The sequence below is a fragment of the Anomaloglossus baeobatrachus genome, chromosome 5, assembly GCF_048569485.1.
Source record: "Anomaloglossus baeobatrachus isolate aAnoBae1 chromosome 5, aAnoBae1.hap1, whole genome shotgun sequence".
Taxonomy (NCBI): Eukaryota; Metazoa; Chordata; class Amphibia; order Anura; family Aromobatidae; genus Anomaloglossus; species Anomaloglossus baeobatrachus.
In genome coordinates this window covers 64,281,998-64,308,327 of record NC_134357.1, presented here as the reverse complement: position 1 = coordinate 64,308,327, position 26,330 = coordinate 64,281,998, and the positions used below count along the sequence as shown (strand labels likewise).

The following is a 26,330-nucleotide window of genomic DNA, read 5'->3' as shown; positions in this document are numbered from 1 at the left end:
GCGACCGTACAGTGCAGTGTATAGCATACAAGCATAAATACACATGAACACTTCAGTACATGCAATACAAGCAGCATGGAAAGCCTGTGCCTTAGCACCCCTGCTTTCCTGCTGCTGATGTGTCGCCATCTAAGAGGGCATATAGCCAAAAATAGCGACCTATGCAGTGTAAGCATAAAATACAAATTGACAACTGCGGTATTTAGTGGGGTCAGCACTTCAGGTGCCGCTTACCGCCCGCCTATAAGCGGGTGTGTGGTCGCCCTAGTCCTGTGCCTGGTTGCCCAGAGTCCGATCTCTCAGCTCGGACTGCAAGAATGGCTGCCGGCATCCTTCTCCAGCTCGTGTGGGTAGGGGCGGGCCGTGGGCGTGCCCCCAAGTCAGAGCGGGAAACCGGCGTCCCACAGTGTCCAGTGAGAGGGCTGGAGCATGTAAATAAGGCTCCAGCCCTCGGCGCTGCTGATTGACAGGGTGGGGGCGGGAACGAAGCGGAGCTAGGCCGCAAAAGCCGGGGACTGGATTTATAAGCGCCGCCGCCGTAAAAGCGCGGTCGGCGCTAAGTCCCCGGCGCACTACAAGTCCCAGCCGCGCCGCCGCTCCCGGAGCGTCCGGCGCGGTAGTTCCCCATACATAAAGTCACTCAGCTAGGCTGCAGTGACTGTAACCCTTTACTGTCCCCGGCGCACTAGCACACCCAGCAAGTCTGGAGTGTGCTGTGCCTGTGTGTACGGGGACACAGAGTACCTGAATGGTGCAGGGCCATGTCCCTGAACGGTACCCAGCTCCGTATCCAGCAGGTTCAATGGGTCTGTGGATGGAGCCCGGCCTCAGGGCTTTGGGGCCGGTAAGATCCCACTTCCTCAGAGCCCCTCAGGGGGATGTGGAAGGAAAACAGCATGTGGGCTCCAGCCGCCGTACCAGCAATAGGTACCTCAACCTTACAAACCACAAGCGTGGTGAGAAGGGAGCATGCTGGGGGCCCTTTAGTATGGGCCCTCTTTTCTTCCATCCGATATAGTCAGCAGCTACTGCTGACTAAACAGTGGAGCTATGCGTGGATGTCTGACCTCCTTCGCACAAAGCAGAAAACTGGTGAGCCAGTGATCCCACTGGGGGTGTATAGCCAGAAGGGGAGGGGCCTTACACTTTTTAGTGTAATGCTTTGTGTGGCCTCCGGAGGCAGTAGCTATACACCCAATCGTCAATCGTCTGGGTCTCCCAATGGAGCGCCGAAGAAAGCTAGAGAACCCGCCGGAAAAGTTAAATCACATACAGCATACTCTCCCCTTACAATAAAGAACCGGGACCTCCAACATAAACGTCTCAGGTACTTAGCTGCTGAGACGCAGGGCCATGTCGCTGGGGATGAGTGCTCCGGTCCAACAGAGCCCAGGAGGGATGGTGAAGGAGCGCGGCATGTAAGGCTGCAGCCTTGTAAATCAACCTTAACAACACCGCCGACACAGTGGGGTGAGAAGGGACATGCCGGGAGTCCAGACATGGACCCGCTTTTCTGCAAACTCTTTCCAAAAGTCAAACAAATCAGATGAGAATGCATGTGTGGATGTATGCCTCCTGACAAAGCAATAAACTGGCTAGGACTGGCTACCAGGGGGTGTATAAGCTCAGAGGGAGGAGCTACACTTTTAAGTGTAGTACTTTGTGTGTCCTCCGGAGGCAGAAGCTAAACACCCATGGTCTGGGTCTCCCAAAGGAACGATAAAGAAAGACATTTTTACCAAGAATTAAAGAATGGAGAGTGAAACATCAGTTGAACTAAAACATTACAAAGTTTCTTATTTTCACACGTACTAATTTATGGTGGGTGGGGAGGGGGAAAAGAATGACGATTATGGTTACTCTAAGACTTTACAATTTTTTCTTCATTTTCATTGTGACACTTACTTGCACTGCTGAACCTGAGGATATGTTAAGAGCGAGGAAAGGAGGGTCATGATACTGTTGGTAGATGCTGTTAAGTCATCTAACTCCAGAAGAGCATCCCATAAAGTGCTAAGAATGAAGGGAACCTAAGCAAAAAAAAAAAAAAAAAAAAATTTACGCATTTTATTCAAACAGCAAGTTTGATCAAGGGCAAAATAATTAGCCGGATGTGGTCCTGCGGCTGGCTCTCAGTTATGCGGTTGTCAAAGTGAAGCGCTGAGACTTGCGTGTTCACTGCAGCTTTTATTAGCAGCCTGGTGTGTAGTACCGCAGCAATAATGACATTAAAAGAGGCGGCTCAGAGGGCTACTAACCGGCATCTGAGTATAGCGAATCTACTGCCTCTATCAATATATATTATCTAGCAGTTTGCGGATAGGTGGCACCCCACTTTGTACAGGAGAATAAATATCCCAAGGAGTCTGTTTAAAAGGAACCTGTCAGGTCCAATATGCAACCAGAACCACAAGCAGTTCTGGGTGCACATTGCTAATCCCTGCCTAACCGTCCCTGTATACACTAGCATAGATAAAGAGATCTTTAGAAAAAGTAATTCTAAAGATTTTATCGTATGCTAGTCAGCGAGGGGACTAGTCCCTAGGGCGTTAGTTCCCCTGGCTAGTCACCCCCATTAGCATGTTAGTACATCCCTGTGGGTGTGACAACATGCTAATGAATGTGCAGCGTCACAGAATGACCTCAGTTACCTCTCTGCCATCACCAACCGACACTGGATTTCGGCTCAGTGCGCATGACCCCGGAGTTTGTCATGCGCGCTATGAAGCCGGGTGTACGCATCCTGGCTTCAAAATATTGTGCGCATGACCGAAACCTAAATGTTCAATGGGGTGAATTTGTTTTTTTTTAACTCCAAATCACTCCAAACATTTGGTATCGCCGCATTCAGAAATGCCCGATCAAAATATAAAACTAATCTGATCTGTAAACTGTAGTTGCAACAAAATTCCAAATGACAAAGAAGGGAAGTTTACTTACCGTAAATTCCTTTTCTTCTAGCTCCAATTGGGAGACCCAGACAATTGGGTGTATAGCTTCTGCCTCCGGAGGCCACACAAAGTATTACACTAAAAGTGTAAAGCCCCTCCCCTTCTGCCTATACACCCCCCGTGCCTCACGGGCTCCTCAGTTTTGGTGCAAAAGCAAGAAGGCGGAAAAAATTATAAATTGGTTTAAAGTAAATTCAATCCGAAGGAATTTCGGAGAACTGAAACCATTCAACATGAACAACATGTGTACATAAAGAACAACAGCCCGAAGGGAACAGGGGCGGGTGCTGGGTCTCCCAATTGGAGCTAGAAGAAAAGGAATTTACGGTAAGTAAACAAAATTCCCTTCTTTGTCGCTCCATTGGGAGACCCAGACAATTGGGACGTCCAAAAGCAGTCCCTGGGTGGGTAAATAATACCTCATAATGGAGCCGTAAACGGCTCCGTCCTACAGGTGGGCAACCGCCGCCTGAAGGACTCGCCTACCTAGGCTGGCATCTGCCGAAGCATAGGTATGCACCTGATAGTGTTTCGTGAAAGTGTGCAGGCTCGACCAGGTAGCTGCCTGACACACCTGCTGAGCCGTAGCCTGGTGCCGCAAAGCCCAGGACGCACCCACGGCTCTGGTAGAATGGGCCTTCAGCCCTGAGGGAACCGAAAGCCCCGAGGAACGATAAGCTTCGAGAATCGGTTCCTTGATCCACCGAGCTAGGGTTGATTTGGAAGCTTGTGACCCTTTACGCTGGCCAGCGACAAGGACAAAGAGTGCATCTGAGCGGCGCAGGGGCGCCGTACGAGAAATGTAGAATCTGAGTGCTCTCACCAGATCTAACAAGTGCAAATCCTTTTCACATTGGTGAACTGGATGAGGACAAAAAGAGGGTAAGGAGATATCCTGATTGAGATGAAAGGGGGATACCACCTTAGGGAGAAATTCCGGAACCGGACGCAGAACCACCTTGTCCTGGTGAAACACCAGGAAAGGGGCTTTGCACGACAACGCTGCCAGTTCAGACACTCTCCGAAGTGAAGTGACTGATACTAGGAAGACCACTTTCTGCGAAAGGCGTGAGAGAAATATCTCTCATTGGCTCGAACGATGGTTTCTGAAGAGTCATCAGCACCCTGTTCAGATACCAAGGCTCTAACGGACGCTTGTAAGGAGGGACGATGTGACAAACCCCCTGCAGAAACGTGCGTACCTGTGGAAGTCTGGCTAGGCGCTTCTGAAAAAACACAGAGAGCGCAGAGACTTGTCCCTTAAGGGAGCCGAGCGACAAACCCTTTTCCAATCCGGATTGAAGGAAGGAAAGAAAAGTGGGCAAGGCAAATGGCCAGGGAGAAAACCCCTGAGCAGAGCACCACGACAGGAATATCTTCCACGTCCTGTGGTAGATCTTGGCGGACGTTGGTTTCCTAGCCTGTCTCATAGTGGCAATGACCTCTTGAGATAACCCTGAAGACGCTAGGATCCAGGACTCAATGGCCACACAGTCAGGTTGAGGGCCGCAGAATTCAGATGGAAAAACGGCCCTTGAGACAGCAAGTCTGGTCGGTCTGGTAGTGCCCACGGATGGCCGACCGTGAGATGCCACAGATCCGGGTACCACGACCTCCTCGGCCAGTCTGGAGCGACAAGGATGGTGCAGCGGCAGTCGGACCTGATCTTGCGTAACACTCTGGGCAACAGTGCCAGAGGAGGAAACACATAAGGGAGTTGAAACTGCGACCAATCCTGAACTAAGGCGTCTGCCGCCAGAGCTCTGTGATCTTGAGACCGTGCCATGAATGTCGGGACCTTGTTGTTGTGCCGGGACGCCATTAGGTCGACGTCCGGCATGCCCCAGCGGCAACAGATCTCCTGAAACACGTCCGGGTGAAGGGACCATTCCCCTGCGTCCATGCCCTGGCGACTGAGAAAGTCTGCTTCCCAGTTTTCTACGCCCGGGATGTGAACAGCGGATATGGTGGAGGCTGTGGCTTCCACCCACAGTAGAATCCGCCGGACTTTCTGGAAGGCTTGCCGACTGCGTGTCCCGCCTTGGTGGTTGATGTATGCCACCGCTGTGGAGTTGTCCGACTGAATTCGGATCTGCTTGCCTTCCAGCCACGGCTGGAACGCCTTTAGGGCAAGATACACTGCCCTTATCTCCAGAACATTGATCTGAAGGGAGGACTCTGGCTGAGTCCAAGTACCCTGAGCCCTGTGGTGGAGAAAAACCGCTCCCCACCCTGACAGGCTCGCGTCCGTCGTGACCACCGCCCAGGATGGGGGCAGGAAGGATTTCCCCTTCGACAGAGAAGTGGGAAGAAGCCACCACTGAAGGGAGGCCTTGGCTGCCCGCGAAAGGGAGACGTTCCTGTCGAGAGACGTCGACTTCCTGTCCCATTTGCGGAGAATGTCCCATTGAAGAGGACGCAGATGAAACTGCGCAAAAGGGACTGCTTCCATAGCTGCTACCATCTTCCCTAGGAAGTGCATGAGGCGCCTCAGGGGGTGTGACTGACCTTGAAGGAGAGATTGCACCCCTGTCTGTAATGAACGCTGCTTGTTCAGCGGAAGCTTCACTATCGCTGAGAGAGTATGAAACTCCATGCCAAGATATGTCAGAGATTGGGCCGGTGTCAGATTTGACTTTGGAAAATTGATGATCCACCCGAAACTCTGGAGAGTCTCCAGAGCAATGTTCAGGCTGTGTTGGCATGCCCCTTGAGAGGGTGCCTTCACAAGCAGATCGTCTAAGTAAGGGATCACCGAGTGTCCCTGAGAGTGTAGGATTGCCACCACTGTTGCCATAACCTTGGTGAAGACCCGTGGGGCTGTCGCCAGGCCAAAAGGCAGTGCCACGAACTGAAGGTGTTCGTCCCCTATGGCGAAACGCAGGAAGCGCTGATGCTCTGGTGCAATCGGTACGTGGAGATAAGCATCTTTGATGTCGATTGATGCCAGGAAATCTCCTTGGGACATTGAGGCGATGACGGAGCGGAGCGATTCCATCCGGAACCGCCTGGTTTTTACATGCTTGTTGAGCAGTTTTAGGTCCAGAACAGGACGGAAGGATCCGTCCTTTTTTGGCACCACGAACAAGTTGGAGTAAAAACCGTGACCCCGTTGCTGAAGAGGAACAGGGATCACCACTCCTTCCGCCTTCAGAGTGCTCACCGCCTGCAGAAGAGCATCGGCCCTCTCGGGGGGCGGAGAAGTTCTGAAGAAACGAGTCGGAGGACGAGAGCTGAACTCTATCCTGTAACCGTGAGACAGAATGTCTCTCACCCATCGGTCTTTTACCTGTGGCAGCCAGGCGTCGCAAAAGCGGGAGAGCCTGCCACCGACCGAGGATGCGGTTTGAGGAGGCCGAAAGTCATGAGGAGGCCGCTTTGGGAGCGGTGCCTCCGGCGGTCTTTTTAGGACGTGACTTAGACCGCCATGAATCGGAGTTCCTCTGATCTTTCTGAGGCCTTTTGGACGAGGCGAATTGAGACCTGCCCGCGGACCGAAAGGACCGAAACCTCGATTGTACCTTCCGTGGTTGAGGTCTGTTTGGTTTGGACTGGGGTAAGGATGAGTCCTTTCCCTTGGATTGTTTAATGATTTCATCCAATCGCTCACCAAACAAGCGGTCGCCAGACAATGGCAAATCGGTTAAGAACTTTTTTGAAGCAGAGTCTGCCTTCCATTCTCGTAGCCACATGGCCCTGCGGACTGCCACCGAATTGGCGGATGCTACCGCCGTACGGCTCGCAGAGTCCAGGATAGCATTAATGGCGTAGGACGCAAACGCCGACGCCTGAGAGGTTAAGGACACGACTTGCGGGGCAGATGTACGAGTGACTGTATTAATCTGCGCCTGACAAGCTGAGATAGCTTGGAGTGCCCATACGGCTGCGAATGCCGGAGCAAAAGACGCGCCGATAGCTTCATAGATGGATTTTAACCATAATTCCATCTGTCTGTCAGTGGCATCTTTGAGTGAAGCCCCATCTTCCACTGCAACTATGGATCTAGCCGCCAGTCTGGAGATTGGAGGGTCCACCTTAGGACACTGAGTCCAGCCCTTGACAACATCAGGGGGGGAAGGGGGGGAAGGGATAACGTGTATCCTTAAGGCGCTTGGAAAAACGCTTGTCTGGACAATCCCGGTTTTTCTGGACTGCCTCCCTGAAGTCAGAGTGATCCAGAAACGTACTCAATGTACGCTTGGGAAACCTGAAACGGAATTTCTCCTGAGAAGCTGACTCCTCAATTGGAGGAGCTGGGGGAGAGATATCCAACACCTGATTGATGGTCGCTATCAGATCATTCACAACGGCGTCACCTTCAGGTGTATCTAGGTTGAGAGCGGCTTCAGTATCAGAATCCTGATTTGTTACCTCCGCTTCATCCTCCAGAGAGTCCTCGTGTTGAGACCCTGAACAGTGTGATGAGGTGGAGGGAAATTTCCCAGCGAGCCCGCTTAGGCGGCCTGGGACTGCGGTCCGTGTCAGAGACCTCTCCCTGGGACCTATGGGTCACCCCAGGGTCACTTTGCCGTTCCAATTGAGGGGGACCTGGGGTCACAGACTGAACAGTGCCCGGGACCTGAATCACCGGTCTGGACTGTAAGGCTTCTAGTATTTTAGAAGACCATCTATCCATACTCTCAGACAGTTTGTCAGCAAAGGCTGCAAACTCCGTCCCTGTCACCTGGACAGTGGTAGCAGGTGGTTTCACCTGGGCCACCTGTAGCAGAGGCTCCGGCTGAGTAAGTGCCACAGGGGCCGAGCATTGCACACAATGAGGGTCAGTGGAACCTGCCGGTAGTATAGCTGCACATGAGGTACAGGTTGCAAAGTACGCCTGTGCTTTGGCACCCTTGCTTTTTGCGGACGACATGCTGTTGTCTCCTCTGAGAACAATCCAGGAGGGTATATAGCCAAAAATCAACAGAGCGACCGTACAGTGCTAATATAATATAATATAATATAATATTATATAATATTATATATTATATAATATTATATTATATTATATTATATAATATTATATATTATATATTATATATTATATATTATATAATATTATTATATATATATATATATATATAACACACACTTCGGCACTCAGTGGGGCCAGCACCACATGTGCTGCTTACCGACCGCACAGAGCGGTTGTGTGATCACCAGAATCCCTGCCTGGGTCTCCCTGTGATGTCTCTCCTCTCCAGCGTCTGAATCGCTGACAGGAATGGCTGCCGGCGTTCTGTGGGGAGGAGGGGACCGTGGGCGTGCCCAAGAAAGTGCGGGAATCTAGTGCCCCAGTGTACTGAGTGAGGGGGGAGGAGGATACTAATGTATGCTCCAGCCCTCAGCGCTGACGATCTGTGCAGCGTCCCGCCCTTCCCCTGACTGGCAGGCCTGTGGGCGGGAATATGCGACACTAGGCCGCAGAAGCCGGGGGCTAAAGTTATAAGCGCGGCCGGCAATAAGCGCGGCCGCGCGGTAGTCCCCGGCGCACTAACACACCCAGCAGTGCTGGAATGAGTATGGCACAAGCGCTCCATGCGCGGTCCCCACGGGGAGACAGAGTACCTTACAGTAGCAGGGCCTTGTCCCTGACGATACCCGGCTCCTGTCCAGCAGATACCCCAGGGGCTGCGGAGGGAGCACGGTCCCCGTGCCTGGAGACAGATTCGGGTCCCACTTCACCCAGAGCCCATAAGGGATGGGGAAGGAAAACAGCATGTGGCTCCTGCCGTGTACCCGCAATGGGTACCTCAACCTTAACAACACCGCCGACAAAGTGGGGTGAGAAGGGAGCATGCTGGGGGCCCTGTTATGGGCCCTCTTTTCTTCCAACCGACATAGTCAGCAGCTGCTGCTGACTAAGCTGTGGAGCTATGCGTGGATGTCAGCCTCCTTCGCACAAAGCATGAAAAACTGAGGAGCCCGTGAGGCATGGGGGGTGTATAGGCAGAAGGGGAGGGGCTTTACACTTTTAGTGTAATACTTTGTGTGGCCTCCGGAGGCAGAAGCTATACACCCAATTGTCTGGGTCTCCCAATGGAGCGACAAAGAAATTATGGTTTTTTTGTCACTGTGAATTTTGCACAAAATTTGTTAACAGGTGGTCAAAACTGCACTTCTGCGCAAAAAAAAAAAAAATAAAAAAAAAACAGTAGAACAGCGCCTTTATAACCACATCTTGTGTTTATCATGACTGATCCTGATGACCAGGTTTGTTTTTGTTACCAAATCCTGAACAGGGTAAATGCAGCACATATAGGTCACACTTGCCAGTCCACCAAGCCAGTAAGGCCCTGTGTTGGACTTAAGATTAAAACTACAGTAAACTGCATTGAAATTTATATAGATTGCATGCAGGATTTATGGGCAACGATGAGACATTTCAATTTAAAAACAGACTGGGTTTTTCCAAGCAACAGACATATTAAAGGAAAACCACCAAAACTTACCTGCTTGAACTGTATCTTCACTAGATTGTCCACAACAGGCACTAAAGATGCTGCAGCTACAGCTCGCACATCATCATCAAGGTCTTGAAGACCTTCAATTATTGCTGGTAGTGCTTTAGGTAATAAAGTCTTAATTAAATCCTGCAAAGCAACCGCAACGAAATACCAGGTCATTTAAAACTAATGGCGAGTGAGAACACAGTCATGATCATTTCCACAAGAGAAAAAGTCACGTAGCCTGTGGTAATAGCCGGAGGTTACCTGGCGAATAGCTAGAGCATACTTTATTCCCAGCAGGCCACCGTGCCTAACTTCCCACTGTTCTTGGGTCAATAACCGCAGCAGGATTTTGACTGTATTGTGAACTCCACTTTCATTCATGCGTTTTAGGACTACTCCCAGAGTTTGAGCACACGTTTCCCGAACTGGTGCAACCACCTAAAGGGTTAAAAAGAAAGGAAAAAAAAAAAAGTAGAAAGAGAAACATAACACCATCTGTTATTAAATTAAAGTCTTTAATGCAATAGAAGTTTCTGCACACTACACATTTGAAAGGCAAATCCAGGCAACCCTGGCACACCAGCCTAAACAAAAGACTGAGGCAGACTTCCAAGGTTGGTGAGCGGAGATGGAAGAGATTGATGCAAATGATCACCTCATCCACAGTTCCTCACAACTTTCAAGTCAAAATTCACTGCTGCAAAATAAACCTAACTCTCATCTTATAGCCTCCCTGTCTTACTACCCTAAAGAGCTATTCAATACTTTTGCTTCTATCTTCAGTCCCCCAGCACTTCCCTTTCTCAGCTGAAGACCATCACTCTTCAAGCGAAAGATTAACAGAAAAAGCCTTGACCTACAGTCCCCACAGCCCCTCAAATCATCTGCTCTCTTCCTCCAAAACCAGCTTCTCCGCCATGACAGACAAACTATCCTTTTCTCTGCAGAGAACATTTCACCACCTGTGCACTTGACCCGATCTCCCACCTCATTCCAAAACTCAATCTTCACCCCAAATCTAACCCATCACTAAATTGGTGTCTTCCCCTCAGGCTTTAAAAAAAAAAAAAAAAAAAAAAAAAAAAGAATTTTGTTTACTTACCGTCAATTCTTTTTCTTATAGTTCCGTATTGGGAGACCCAGACATTGGGTGTATAGCTTCTGCCTCCGGAGGACACACAAAGTACTACACTAAAAAGTGTAGCTCCTCCCTCTGAGCCTATACACCCCCTGGAGAACCAGATCTAGCCAGTTCAGTGCAAAAGCTGAAGGAGAATAGCCACCCACAAGTAAAAACAGAGCAAGAACCGGAACAACCGGAGACTGTCCACGACAACAGCCGGTGATAACACGCGGAACAAGAACTTGCAACAGGCAACAGGGAGGGTGCTGGGTCTCCCAATACGGAACTATAAGAAAAAGAATTTACGGTAAGTAAACAAAATTCTCTTTTTCTTTATCGTTCCTATGGGAGACCCAGACATTGGGACGTCTCAAAGCAGTCCATGGGTGGGAATAAACAGAAAAACTATGAAGTAGGCGGAACCTAACTTCACAAATGGGCGACAGCCGCCTGAAGGATGCGTCTGCCCAAGCTCGCATCTGCCGAAGCATGAGCATGCACTTGGTAGTGCTTTGAAAAGGTATGCAGGCTAGTCCAAGTGGCAGCCTGACAGACTTGCTGAGCCATAGCCTGGTGCCTGAAAGCCCAAGAGGCACCGACAGCTCTGGTCGAGTGTGCCTTGATCCCCGGCGGGGAGGCACCTGAGAACACTGGTAGGCATCCGAAATGGTCGACCTAATCCAACGGGCTAAGGTCGGCTTAGAAGCAGAGAGGCCCTTACGCTGACCTGTGGTTAGCACAAAAATTGAGGTGCACCGCCTAAGAGCAGCGGTGCGAGACACATAGATCCGGAGAGCACGCACCAGATCCAGAGTATGCAACGCTTTTTCAAAGCGATGAACAGGAGCCGGACAAAAGGAAGGTAGGGTAATGTCCTGGTTAAGGTGGAAAGGAGAAACCACCTTAGGAAGAAAGTCCGGAGTCGGACGGAGAACCTTGTCTTGATGAAAAACCAAAAAAGGTGACTCCGAAGAGAGCGCAGCCAAATCAGAGACTCTCCTGAGGGAAGTTATGGCCACTAGAAAGACCACTTTCTGTGAAAGACTAGACAAAGAAACCTCCCTAAGAGGCTCAAAGGGGGGTTTCTGCAAAACCGTGAGAACTAAATTGAGGTCCCAGGGATCCAAGGGCCGCCGGTAAGGCAGAATGTTGTGAGACGCGCCCTGCAAGAAGGTGCGGACCTGAGCCAGCCGGGCGATACGCCGCTGGAACAGCACTGACAGAGCCAAGACTTGTCCCTTGAGAGAGTTGAGGGACAGTCCAAGCTGCAGCCCGGACTGTAGAAAGGACAGAAGGGTCGGCAAGGAAAAAGGACAAGGAGGATGGCCGGAAGAGCGACACCAGGACAAGAAAATTTTCCAAGTCCTGTGATAGATCTTGGCAGAGGAAGACTTACGGGCCCGAGTCATAGTGGAGATGACTTCAGGGGGGACACCGGAAGCCGTCAAGATCCAGGACTCAAGAGCCACGCCGTCAATCTGAGAGCCGCAGAATTCTGGCGGAAAAACGGACCTTGTGAGAGAAGGTCTGGACGATCCGGAAGATGCCACGGCACCTCTACGGACAGATTGAGCAGGTCTGGATACCAAGCTCGCCTGGGCCAGTCCGGCGCAATGAGGATGACTCGACGGCCCTCCATTCTGATCTTGCGCAGAACTCTGGGCAAGAGAGCTAGAGGGGGGAAACCCGTAGGACAGACAAAACTGGGACCAGTCTTGAACCAGAGCGTCCGCGGCGAATGCCTGAGGATCGTGGGAGCGAGCCACGTAAACCGGAACCTTGTTGTTGTGACGGGATGCCATTAGGTCCACGTCCGGAGTGCCCCACTTGCGGCAGATTGACTGAAACACTGCCGGATGCAGGGACCACTCGCCACTGTCCACGGTTTGACGGCTGAGATAATCTGCCTCCCAGTTTTCCACGCCTGGGATGTGGACTAGGGATATGGTGGATTTGGAGTCCTCCGCCCATTGAAGGATGCGTTGTACCTCCAACATTGCCAAGCGGCTGCGTGTCCCGCCTTGGTGATTAATGTAGGCAACCGCTGTCGCGTTGTCCGACTGGACTCGGATGTGCTTGCCCGCCAATAGGTGGTGAAAAGCTAGGAGAGCCAGAAGCACGGCTCTGGTTTCCAGCACATTGATCTAGAGGGCTGACTCGGACGGAGTCCAAGTGCCCTGCGCTCGGTGGTGGAGACATACCGCCCCCAGCCGGATAGACTGGCATCCGTGGTGAGGATCACCCAGGACGGGGCCAGGAAGGAGCGCCCCTGAGACAGAGAGGGGCCGAAGCCACCACTGAAGGGAGCCCCTGGTCTGTGGCGACAGAGCCACTAACCTGTGCAAGGAGGAAGGCCGCTTGTCCCAACAGCGGAGAATGTCCAGCTGCAGTGGACGCAGATGGAACTGGGCAAAGGGAACAGCCTCCATTGACGCCACCATCTGACCCAGCACCTGCATCAGGTGCCTGATGGAATAACGGCGGGGCCTCAGCAGAGAGCGCACCGCCAGTTGGAGGGACTGCTGTTTGATTAAGGGCAACTTCACAAGTGCCGGCAGAGTCTCGAACTGCATCCCTAGGTACGTGAGCCTCTGGGTCGGAGTCAGAGTGGATTTGGGCAGATTGACAAGCCACCCGAATTGGGCTAGAGTGGCGAGAGTGAGCGAGACACTCCGCTGACAGTCTGCGCTGGATGAAGCCTTGACTAGGTCATCCAGGTAAGGAATCACTGCCAACCCCTGGAGGTGCAGAACCGCAACCACTGCTGCCATGACCTTGGTGAATACCCGAGGGGCCGTGGCTAACCCGAAGGGGAGAGCCACGAATTGGAAATGTTCCTCTCCGATTGCAAAACGTAGCCAACGCTGGTGTGAAACTGCAATTGGCACATGGAGATAGGCATCTCTGATGTCGATGGATGCCAGGAAATCCCCTTGGGTCATTGAGGCAATGACTGACCGCAGAGACTCCATGCGAAAATGCCGCACCTGAACATGCTTGTTGAGAAGCTTGAGATCCAGGATGGGCCGGAAGGAACCGTCCTTTTTGGGGACGAGGAAGAGATTTGAGTAGAAACCTCTGAACCGTTCCCGGGCGGGAACCGGTACAATTACTCCGTTGGCCTGCAAGGATGCCACGGCCTGAGAGAAGGCGGCGGCCTTGGAGCAGGGGGGAGTTGAGAGAAAAAATCTGTTTGGCGGGCTGGAAGAGAATTCTATCCTGTAGCCGTGGGAGATATCTCGCACCTACTGATCGGAGATGTGTTGAAACCACGCGTCGCCAAAGTGGGAGAGCCTGCCACCGACTAAGGACGTTGCTGGCGCGGACAGATAGTCAAGAGGAGGCTGCCTTAGTTGCAGCAGCTCCTGCGGTCTTCTGTGGACGCGCCTTTGTGCGCCAGTTGGATTTTTGGTCCTTGGCTGAGTTAGTGGACGAGGCCGAGGGCTTAGAGGACAACCAGTTGGAGGAACGAAAGGAACGAAACCTCGACTGATTCCTACCCTGGACAGGTTTCCTGGTTTTGGTTTGTGGCATGGAAGTACTCTTCCCGCTAGTAGCTTCCTTAATAATTTCATCCAGCTGTTCACGAAACAACCTGGACCCAGCAAAAGGGAGTCCAGCAAGGTACTTCTTTGAAGCAGCATCTGCCTTCCACTCTCGAAGCCACAAGATCCTGCGGATAGCGAGGGAATTAGCCGAAGCCACCGCAGTGCGGTGAGAAGCCTCCAGCATGGCAGACATGGCATAGGATGAAAAAGCTGAAGCTTGGGAAGTTAAGGTAACCATTTCGTGCATAGATTCCCTGGCGAGGGAATGCATCTCCTCTAGAGAAGCAGAGATGGCTTTGAGAGCCCACACTGCTGCAAAAGTTGGGGAGAACGAGGCCCCTGCCGCCTCATACAGATTTGGCCAGAAGGTCAACCTGGTGGTCAGTGGAATCCTTAAGAGAGGTGCAGTCAGCCACTGATACAACGGTCCGGGCTGAGAGTCTAGACACCGGTGGGTCTACCTTTGGTGAATGAGCCCACTCCTTGACCACCTCAGGTGGAAAGGGAAAACTGTCATCAGAACCATGCTTTGGGAAGCATTTGTCAGGGCAGGCCCTAGGCTTGGTCACAGCGGCCTGAAAACTGGAGTGGTTAAAGAACACACTCCTTGTCCTCTTAGGCGAGGTAAACTGGTGCTTTTCTGCCAGAGAGGGTTGCTCCTCTGATACTGGCGGATTGAGGTCCAGTACCGAATTAATGGACGCAATCAAATCACTAACATCTGAGTCACTTTCGGACAGATCAATGGGGCACATGGAGTTAGCCTCCGAGCCCCCTGTAAAGGCATCCTCCTCGTCCCGCGAGTCAGCTTCTGAAACAGAGCCGCGGGACGAGGAAGGATAGGGATCCCTGCGTCTCCTCTTAGGAGGATGGGGTCTGGGACCAGATGATGAATCCTCTGTGAGCTCCGCTGAGAGAGCCCTAGCAGCAGAGGCACCCTGTGAGGGGGGCTGATGCATGTTCAGCAAAGTCCTGGACAGCTGTCCCATGGAGTCGGCAAAAGACAGAGATAGACCTAGATAAGGATTCTACCCAAGCCGGGGGTTCAGCCACAGGAGCCGGAGCAGCCGGAGAGACCACTGGGGGTGAGATTCCAGGCTGAGGCATCGTCAGGTTAGAGCAGGCAACACAATGTGGATAGGTGCTCGGTTCAGGCAGTAGCAGCTTACAAGCAGTGCATACTGAATACAGCTTTGGAGCCTTGCTCCTCGTGTGAGACATGCTGCTGCAGTGGGGGCTTGCTAGAATGACCCCCAGAGAGTATATACAGAGGTCCACAACCAGAGGTTGTGGCTTACCAGACCGCTGGAGCGGAGTTGTGTGCCCTCCAGATCCCAAAGCCCGGACCCCCAAGCACCTCAGCAGGGATGTGCTAATCGCAGAGAAAACGCTGAGAAAATGGCGCCGGAGCGAAGAGAGGGGGCGGGACCTACTCTGAGAGCGGGATCTGGAGGGCCAAAGAGACTTACAGGGGAGGAGACATGTACCCAGTGAGGAGTGTCCCTCCCCTGTGCAGAACGGCCGCTGGGCGGAGCCGCGCTGTCCCTCTGCATGAATGACATGCGAGGGCAGTGAAACCGAAAGTAGGCCTACAGCGAAGCCGGGGCCTAAATTTGAGCGGTGTGGCCGGCGCGCAGGCACCATCGGCGCGGTTCTCAGGCGACAGCCAGAGAACCCGCCGGAAATGTCAGAAAACTCACTCAGCACACTCTCCCAGAACAATAAAGTACAGGGACCCCCAATATATAAACGTCTCAGGTACTTAGCTTGCTGAGACGCAGGGTTCCAAGTCCCTGGGGGTGAGTGCTCCTGTCCAGCAGGATCCTGAAGGGCTGCGGATGGAGACCGGTCTCCTGCCAAGCATGGAGAACCGTGCTGGCTCCCACTTCAAACCAGAGCCCAGGAGGGATGGTGAAGGAGCACAGCATGTAAGGCTCCAGCCTTGGAATCAACCTTAACAGCACCGCCGACACAGTGGCGTGAGAAGGGACATGCCGGGGGTCCAGACTTGGACCCGCTTTTCTTCAAACTCTTTCCAAAAATCAAAAATCAGATGAGAATGCATGTGTGGATGTATGCCTCCTGAACACAAAGCGATAAACTGGCTAGATCTGGTTCTCCAGGGGGTGTATAGGCTCAGAGGGAGGAGCTACACTTTTTAGTGTAGTACTTTGTGTGTCCTCCGGAGGCAGAAGCTATACACCCAATGTCTGGGTCTCCCATAGGAACGATAAAGAAATGCCTCCATCACACCCATCCTCAAAAAGCCATCCCTTGACCCATCCTCTGTCTCCTACGCCTCAAAACTACTGGAACAGCATGTCCACCTCAAACTGTCCTCCCACCTCTCCCTCTTTAACCAGATACAATTTGGCTTCTGGTTGCATCATTTAACTGAAACTGCTTCAACTAAAGTAACCAATAACCTAGTAACCACCGAAGCCAAGCGACCCTACTGTCCTCCTCCTGGACCAGTCTTCTTCCTTCTACACAGTGGACCATTCCCTCATCTCTTGGCATCACATCTCTGTTCAATGGGAAGCCAGTGAAAGGATTGGCAAAGAATCCAGTTCAAAACTCTAACCATGAAGTACAAAGCCATCCGCAACCTGTCTCCTCCATACATCTGTGACCTAGTCTCCCAGAACCTACCAACACAACCACTAAGCCTTAAGATCTCCTTCTCACCTCCCATCTTAGGTCTTCCCATAATCGCATACAAAATTTCTCGCATGCTTCCTCCATACTCTGAAACGCTCTACCCCAGCATATCAGAGTCTCGCCTAACATGGAAACCTTCAAAAGCAGCCTGAAGACCCGCCTCTTCAGACAAGCCTACAACGTGCCGTAACCCTCAGTTGACTATAATCGCTGCTTGACCAGCTCTATCCTCACCTACTGTATCCTCCCCAATCCCCTGTAGACCACGCTCTCGGGGGCTGGGTCCTCCCCTTCTGTACCCGTCTGTCTTTTACGGTTTATGAATCTCGGACTTTATTTTAATTATGTATACCCTTATCACATATAAAGCGCTATGGAATAAATGGAGCTATAAATCATAAATCCAGACCAGGATATTTCGTTGTGGCTCTGCAGCAGATTGTGCCCACACCCGGTGTGAAAAATCTGTTGTGTATAAAGAGTGACATTCTGGGGACTGAAAATCCAAAGCACGGGTCAATTTACCATGAGTGAATGAAATTTGGTGACATCTAATCCACAATGCTGGTACAGGAATATGTGGCAGAAAATCTGGGGGGGAACATATTCATGAAGAGTAATACTGGCCAGCAACTTTAGTGCAGTTAAACTTTATTGGAGGTGCGGGGAGCTGACAGGTTGGAGGTACACACTTCACTACCCTGTGTATGGCAGTTGTGAACAGTCTCCATAGTCTTAAAGAGTCTTTCCAGCCGCTCCTTTTGAGTCAAGGGTAGCAGCATTGTGTCTTACATTGTATAAGTAGCTTCCTGATTTAAAGGATCTGTCCAGCAGTAAGATATGGATACTATAGCCTCAGGATAACTTACCCATAACAGATCAGTGGGGGACCAACTCACAAGAATCCTACATACAGCTAATAGGACTAGTGGTGGCCAGGAGTACACATGTACAGAGCCCAAACTCCACAGCGGCATACACCACGTCCTGGCTGTTCCTCACCTGTGTTCAGCTTCCATACACTAATAGGAGCCAAGATACAATACCTGAAAATCAGCCACTAAGCACTCTATTGAGCTCCAAACCCTCAGTACTCCCAGCCACCATGGGACCTGCAAACAGCCGACTGCTAATGGCGACCGTCAGAATCCTATAAATGTGATATTGAGGACCCATTACTAGAATAAATAAATACTGTAGTGCTGGAAAACCCAACTTGTGTCCTTTCTGCATCTACAAAAGAACGCCAAGTTATTAAATCTCACATCCTAATATTGGTGCAGCTTTTGCAGGAGGGGAGGGGGGGAGAAGCACTGACTGAAATGTAAAAATACACGAGGATTTATAATTGCTGAACTCCGAACTTTCCAAACACGTCCTCTAAACTCCTTTAAAATCGTAACGGTTATGGTAATTTCACCTTCATAAATCAATATTACACATGGAGAAGCAACTCTAATATATCTCAGACAAATCAGCTTCCTTCTCTGCCAGAATTGATCAGTCATTATCAAAATTCTCAATTCTGGAGGTAAAAATTTGTATTCAGTGAAGACTTATCCCAGTCACTGAGATAGGAGCTAGATGGCAGTTGGTGCTGATGAGAATATATGATAGGGGGGCGGTGCTAATCAGAGCGCCACCCCTGTACACAATCTCATCAGCCCCAACTGCCATCTCCTCTCAGTGATGGGAAAGTCTTCACCGAATACAGATTTTACCTAAGAATTGGAGTATTTTGATAATGAACGATTAATTCTGGCAGGCAATGAAGCAGATCTCTAAGATATACTGCGAAGTTGCTTATTTTCATGTGTACTATTTATGAAAAATAATTTAACGACAGCTACACTTTAAGAGTATGTTCACACACAGCATTTTTTGTTACCACAAAGATGCAGTATTTGTCTCCACCCCCCCCCCCCAAAAAAAACACAAAGCAAAAGCACAAAACAAGACAAACACACAAATGCAATACGTTTGACACATTTTGCAAATCAAATCTATTGACTGGAAGGGCTCAAAAACGCATGAAGAATTGACATGCTGCCTCTTCAAAAATGCAGCCAAAATGCAAACAAAAATAGATGCAAAGTGTGGACGGCAAAACTGAAATCTCAGACTTTCCTGGAGGAATGAAATGCATGCATTTTGATGCATCTTTGTGACCTCAAAAACACACCAAAAGATGCAGTGTGTGGACTTAGCCTAAAGGTTTATTCCCATCTCCAAGTGCAATATTAGCAAATCCCTCCAATAAGAAATGTAGTATAGTTCTCTTGATTAGCCATATCTTACTTCATGGGCAGGGTATTGCAGCTTAGGAATCCATGGTTATTTTTAACATGTTCTCTTTAAACCTCGCCCATTTAAAAACCACAACCGTTTTCACACACTTGGTAAGTAAAATCTTTCCCCTTCTTCCCCTCCTATAACTTCTCTCCTGTCCAGCACAACACAGCAGTTGTTCAAGTCACTGTCAACCATGTTGTTTTAAACTTTTTTTTCTACAATTTTTAAAAATTACTAAAGGAGCCCTTCTAAAATTGGAACGGACAACCTTCCCCATACAGATCCCATCCCATTATGGCCTATTCTCCCCCCCTTACCTCCCTCCTTTTCCCATATAGCTCCCATCTTATGCGGCCTCCTCTCCCCATATAGTTCCCATCTTATGCTGCCTCCTCTCCCCATATAGCTGCCATCCTATGCGGCCCCTCTCCCTGCATCTTTGGCTCACTGAGCGCTTACCTGCTCCAATCACCGGCTGCTTCTCCTCTGTCTTCCATCTACCTCAGCGGCACTCCAAGAACACTTACAGGCATCAGCAGGAGGAGCTACCTCCTCACACTGCCTTGACCTCTGCAGCGTCAGTGCGTCGCTGCACGCCAGGTCAAGGAGCAGACAGGCTCCACTGAACCCGGAAGTGCGGCGCGTACCGAGGTACGAGGATTCATTTGTGTTCGTGTCTTAAAGACACTAACACAAATGAATACAGGGAACCGGATCGCCAGAGCAGTTTCTTGCCGGTGCAATAACCAGCTGCTATTTTAACAACCGGTTCACCCGAACCGGACAGAACCGACTGAATACCACCCCTGGTCATAACCATGGATAACCAAGGTGCAATGCCCAGCACGAGGCAAGACATTGCTATATCGAGAACTGTACCTCATGTCTAATTGAAGGCATCTACTAATGTTATTACATTTAATATTGGGATAGGATCTTCGAGATGGGAATCCCCTATAATTTGAGTGACTTATCTATAGCCAGCTTACTTCGTCAGAGACAAAATCCCCAAAGCGGTCTAGAGCAAAGACGCACAGGAGCCGGATAGCCACATCTTCAAGCCATTCTTGATGTTGCTGTTCCATCTGCAGGATACATTTGAAGAAAAAAAATTAAAAAAAAATAAATAAATAAAATCAGTGCTTTCAACTTAATTTACTGCTCAGTGATAAATATCAGCTTTAGCTCGTTACCTCTTCAAATGTACTGTGAGCAATCTTGCCGCCACTTCTACCATGGGCTTTGAGTATTTCCCTGAGACCAGTGCCTGCACCGTGACGGACCTGAAGATATATATTTATAATTTTAAGACAAAATCCCTGATAAATGGTTTTCCACATTTCTGTAAAGAACTGAAACTCACCTCCCAAGATGGATTAAAAAGCTCATTACACAGCTCGTCACAGAAGCTCTCCAGAGGCCACTCATTTGACTAAGAAAGATCAAAAGGTCTTAATGTTACATGTAGATAATCGGCAGCACAGAACTTACAGGAGGAATGTATAAAAAAAAAAAAACAAAACCACCATTTAACCCCTTAGTGACGGAGCTAATTTTCACCTTAATGACCAGACCAAATTTTGCACTTCTGACCAGTGTCACTTCATGAGGTTATAACTCTGGAACGCTTCAACGGATCCCGGTGATTCTGAGACTATTTTTTCGTCACATATTGGACTTCATGTTAGTACCAAATTTAGGACAATATTTTTTGCGTTTATGAAAAAAATTGAATTTTGGCAAAAATTTTGAAAATTTAGCAATTTTCAACTTTTGAATTTTTATACCGTTAAACTAGAGATTTCTGTGACACAAAATAGTTAATAAATAACATTTCCCACATGTCTACTTTACATCAGCACAATTTTGGAAACTTTTTTTTGTGAGGAAGTTAGAGGGGTTCAAAGTTTATCAGCGATTTCTCATTTTTACATCAAAATTTACAAAACCATTTTTTTAGGGACCACATCACATTTGAAGTGACTGAGGCCTAGATTACAGAAAATACCTAAAAGTGACACCATTCTAAAAACTGCACCCCCCAAAGTACTCAAAACTGCATTCAAGAAATTTATTAACCCTTCAGGTGCTTCACATGAACAAAAGCAATGTGGAATGAAAAAAGCAAAAATTAAATTTTACCTAAAAATGTTGCTCTAACCCAAATTTATTCACTTTTAGAAGAAATAACACAACAAAGTAGACCCCAAAACTTGAACGAAAACGAAAGCTATGCACAAGTGGAACCGAGGCCTTACAAGGAACCTGAAGTATAAAAAAAAAATGCTATTAACCTGCAGCTATTGGGTTAACATACAGGTTAATCATGTTTTAAACCTGCCTGGTGCCTGCACATTGAGCCCCGCTGCTGGGAAGAAAAGGAAGGGGGAACCCCACAACAAAGAAAAAAAAAAAACAAAAAAAAAAAAACACAGAATTGCAGTTTTTAGGACACCATAGATGTAATAAGGAAGTGAGACTAAGCCTCCACGGGCTGGGTCCTCTTTCCTCCTGTGCCTTGTATGATTCATGATTATTGTATTTGTCTTCATTATGTATACCCCTTTTCACATGTAACAGCGACATGGAATAATAATACTAATAGTAATCAAAAACATTGTATCCACCCAAAAAACATCAGTAAAAACATTGGTCCCTATACAGCTTCATATCCTGAAACTGTTACAGCCTTAGTAGGTGACGTCAAGCAAATTTTTTTTTTTACATTTCTGAACCGCAGTGCTCGAGCAGCAGCAGTGCTTTTGCCAGCCCTTGAAATCACACTGCGAGGAGGTGCACGCACCCTGGCCTATGGGTAGATGTTAGAATGTACAGGCTCCTTCCAGATCCTGATTGCACCCTGTGCATTGTAACATACTCCCTGCTGAAGATTATGTACAAGCTCGTTCCGGGACCTGACTGTAGCCTGTACATTCTAGGCTCAACCCTGGCCTGTGCTAGTGTGCTCAGGGCTTGCCTTGTGGGTGGGGTAAGCAGCGCTGCACTCCAGACACAGAAGAGGTGCAGCAGATTTACAGACCTCTCTGCTGTATACGCATTCCCGAACCTGTGCTTTGTGACTTCTCCTCCCCATACTGTGAGTCCACAACCCATTGCTGCTCCCAGTATCCCCAGCCCCTCCAGGGATTTATGCAGCCCCCAGCCCCTCCAGGGATGTATATGCCAGACCGAGACAAACCTGGAAAAAGCGGTTGTGAGAAACCTGATCAATAATCACCAAACATCACAGTGGCACCAAAGAGAAGCAGCTCCAGCCACCATAATAGGTTGTTTGACCAAATATAGCAGGGTAATTTTCACATTCATAATTTGGTGCGGCCCCCGAAGGTTTGTAGAAATACCAAATGGCCCCTGGCAGAAAAAATGCCCCCCCCCTGCTTTAGAGCAACGTCTTTCCATAGATCATTGCAAAATTAACATCATTCACACCAGATTTCAATTTAGCAAAGACATACATGATGAAGTGACACATACCTCATCAAATAGAGAAGAGTTGTCGGGGACATTATCGATCAACACCTTTGTCTCTGTAGCGGGCTGGGGGATAACCACATTAGTCACTTTCCTTCTTTTCTCTTCGGGCTCCCCATCTGTACTGTCACTGCTAAAAGTATAAAAAATGCTTAGACAAATATTCAAATGAAACGGCTCCTATAACAGAACAAGAAGTTTCATGAATTCAATAAAGTCAGTCTTACATAGGTTGGGGGAGGGGGGGGGGGGAACCACCACAAAAAAAAAAAACATGAGCCAAGTCCTTCTAGTTCACCTTCCTCCACCAATTACACATTTGTCGTAAGGATACAATGCCAATAATTCCATTTTGAAAAAACTTAACACATTTTTTTGCAGATCTGTACAAAAATGATCGATCAATTGGTCAGATAAAACTACAAATGGCAAGGATAAAAGTCACCTCTTTTCATTGGTGTCAGCGACGTCCCGAGATCGCTGTTTAGCAATCAGCTTTGCCATTCGTTTCGCTTTATTTTTTTGCCTGTTACTCATTCCTGGGAGGAACTCTGCATCAATAAACTCTGCTGCTTGAAGGGTCTGCATAATAAAATGCAAATCAAATATTTTGCAAGGCTCGAGTGTCATGTGCACATATAGAAATTAATTCCTATTTGAACAGCCACAAAACGTTTACCTACAGGTTTATTTACAAGTGTGTTGGTTGGTAAGTAGTCTAAGTCTTCATCATTAAATAGCTCTTCGGTATTCATGCCTATGGCAGCGCCCATGTCAAGTCCCAGCTTTCTCTGTAACAGTTTCCTTTGCCGCGCTATCCTTTCCTTTGGGTCCACATCTCCTAGAGGAAAAATTTAATAATGCACCATTTGTACAGAGCAAAAACTGCTAAAGCTACAAATAGAAAATAAAATCTGCAGCAGTGCACATTGGGGCAATATACTGTTTGAATAATCTTATTTTTTTTCCCTTAATGGTCCTATCTATATCTGCCTTGGTCCGTCATCCTCTACCCAGTAACCTTGCTGCCTCTTGTACTTAAAGGGAACCGATCACCAGGATTTTCATGTATAACCTAAAGCCGGTGCTATACTGGCACTATCAGGCTGATTCTATACATACCTGTAGTGGTCAGCTCAGATGTTTAGGTTTTGAAATTCAAGAGGAAAGTTTATAAAATTAGCTGCTTGTTGAGTGACAGCAGCTGAGGATCAGATAATATCTGGGGGTGTATGCAGTTACCCCCCTCCCCGTTAGAATAAGCATTATACAAATTATTCACTTTTTCCCTTGCAGGACCTGTGTGAGGTCATACCCATGTGACCAGAAGGGGCGGGGCCTCAAAGCTGGATACCAGGTCACATGGGTATGACTTCACCACAGGTCCTGCAAGTAAAAATAATTTGATTGTATAACACTTATGCTAATTTTAACAGGGGGAGGGGGATATCTGATCCTCAGCTGCTGTCACTCAAGAAGCTGCCGATTTTATAAACTTTACTTTCTTGGAACTTAAAACCTAAACATCTGAGCTGACCATTACAGGTATGTATAGAATCAGCCTGATAGCGCCAGTATAGCACTGGCTTTAGGTTATATACACGAAAATCCTGGTGATTGGTTCCCTTTAACACCTTCACGACCAGACGATTTTTCGCTTTCCGTTTTTTCGCCATTTTTCTGAGAGACGTAACTTTTATTTTTCAGTCAATATGGTCATGTGAGGGCTCATTTTTTGCGGAACGAGCTGTACGTTTAAATGAAACCATAGGTGTTACCATATAGTGTACTGGAAAATGGCAAAAAAATTCCAAATGCAGAAAAATTGCAAAAAAAGTGCATTAGCACTATTGTTTTTGAGATATTTTATTCACTGTGTTCACTGTATGGTAAAACTGATGTGTGGGTGTGATGCCTCAGGTCAGTGCGAGTTCGCAGACACCAAAACATGTATAGGTTTACATTTATATAAGGGGTTAAAAAAATTCGGAAGTTTGTCTGAAAAAAGTGGCGCACGTTTTACGCCATATTCAGTGACCGGTAGCGTTCTCATTTTTCGGCATCTATGGCTCAGTGACTGCTTATTTTTTGCAACTCGAGCTGACGTTTTTAACTGTACAATTTTTGCGCAGATGCTACGTTTTGATCGCCTGTTATTGCATTTTGCGCAAAAGTTGTGGCGACAAAAAACGTCATTTTGGCGTTTGGAATTTTTTTGCCGCTACGCCTTTTACTGATCAGATTAATTGATTTTATATTTCGATAGATCGGGCGTTTCTGTACGCGATACCAAATGTGTGTATTTTTTTAACCCTTTAATTTTCAATGGGGCGAAAGGGGGGGTGATTTGAACTTTTAGGTTTGTTTTGTTTTTTTAATTTAAAACTTTTTTTATTTTACTAGTCCTCCTAGGGGGCTATTGCGATCAGCAATCCGATTGCTCTGCACCATCTGCTGATCACAGCTACACAGCTGTAAACAGCAGATACGTGCACTTCCTGCTTCCCTGGCCTAAGTACAAAGCAAAAGTGAAAGTGGTTCATGTCTAGCACAGGAGTCACCACATGACCCTGTGCTACCATGACAACCACCGGAAGTCACGTGATCATGTCACGTGACTTCAGGTATCGGGCAGTAAGTAAAACTTTACTGCGATCGAGTTTATAATGGCGCTGTCACATTGACAGCGCCATTTCAGGGGTTAAACGGCACGAGCAGATAACGATTCTGCTCGTGCCTAGCAGGCACACATCTCCGCTGTGAAAATCAGCTGAGATGTGCGCCGATCGCGGGATGCTGCTGCCAGCAGACCGCGGTCAGTAACGTTATGACCGCTAGGACGTAATTTTACTGCCCGCGGTCGTTAAGGGGTTAAGATCTGCAAACTTGCAAAGCCTAGTCCATGCAAAAGAGAGTACCAAGTCACTACCACTCTAGTTTTAAAGAGGTCATTCACTAAATTTCTTGCCATACTTGCACAGGATGCAACTGCAGCTGTAGAGTGGACAAAGCTAGAATATATTATATATTATATATAATTAGTTTCATACAGTAGCTATGAGCAATCAAAAAAGTTTAAGCATTTGGCAGCTACTGGGGGAATATACTTCACCCTGTATGATGTGGACCAATCATAAAGCAGGCAACACTCAAAAGGGAAGAATACACCCCCACAATAATACACCCCCACAAAAATATAGGCTTTTTTCCTCTGTGTGAGATGTTAAGGATACAGCACTGATCTCCTGGTTTAACTTCCTGCATGATTAGAAGTCACAGATGACCAACAACTTTGATAAGGTCCTTTTTGGGGGAAGAGGCAGCGCAGCTGAGTTTATGGATGTCACATTACAAACCCTTCTATCAGCTCTCCTCCTCTCCCATCATGGTCAGCTCTGCTGTACTGCTCCTCCCCCCACACTGTCTGTTCAGAGAGGAGCTTAAAGTGTCAGCATCACACTTATTGTTCATCTTCTTGATCCGCAGTGAGATCAGAACAGGATCTCGCATCACACAGGATTAGTCTAGAAGAGGCAGGTTGCTATTGTGTGAGATGACAGCCTGATCTCCCTACAGAGCACATACAAATTGCTTGAGCACAGCAGATTTTAGAGTGATTACTGACACTCCGTAACCAGGAGAGTTGATAGAAGGATTTGTAATGTGAAAAAGCTAAACTCAGCTGCACTGCCACACACGCAGGAGGTTAGACCAGGAGATTAGGGCTTTAACATTACATCTCAAACACTTAAGCTATTGTGGGGAGTCTGCTTATTTCTTCAAGTGTTGCTGCCTGCTTATGACTGTTCAG

General features: G+C 48.4%; 1 protein-coding gene across 3 annotated transcripts in view; it reads right to left on the bottom strand.

Annotated features, from left to right (window-relative positions):
- The window catches only part of BTAF1 (B-TFIID TATA-box binding protein associated factor 1), a 187,882-nt gene that overhangs the window by 129,033 nt on the left and 32,519 nt on the right, over positions 1-26,330 (bottom strand). For 2 of the 3 annotated variants that reach the window (XM_075348556.1, XM_075348555.1), the window contains exons 5-13: positions 23,203-23,360; positions 22,965-23,101; positions 22,523-22,652; positions 20,391-20,459; positions 20,221-20,310; positions 20,017-20,112; positions 9,665-9,841; positions 9,404-9,544; positions 1,906-2,030 (exon numbers count right to left, since the gene is read on the bottom strand). In XM_075348556.1, coding sequence (XP_075204671.1) covers positions 1,906-2,030; positions 9,404-9,544; positions 9,665-9,841; positions 20,017-20,112; positions 20,221-20,310; positions 20,391-20,459; positions 22,523-22,652; positions 22,965-23,101; positions 23,203-23,360 — 1,123 coding nt within the window. The remainder of the gene's footprint in view (positions 1-1,905; positions 2,031-9,403; positions 9,545-9,664; positions 9,842-20,016; positions 20,113-20,220; positions 20,311-20,390; positions 20,460-22,522; positions 22,653-22,964; positions 23,102-23,202; positions 23,361-26,330) is intronic. The other variant, XM_075348557.1, reaches the window with a different exon arrangement.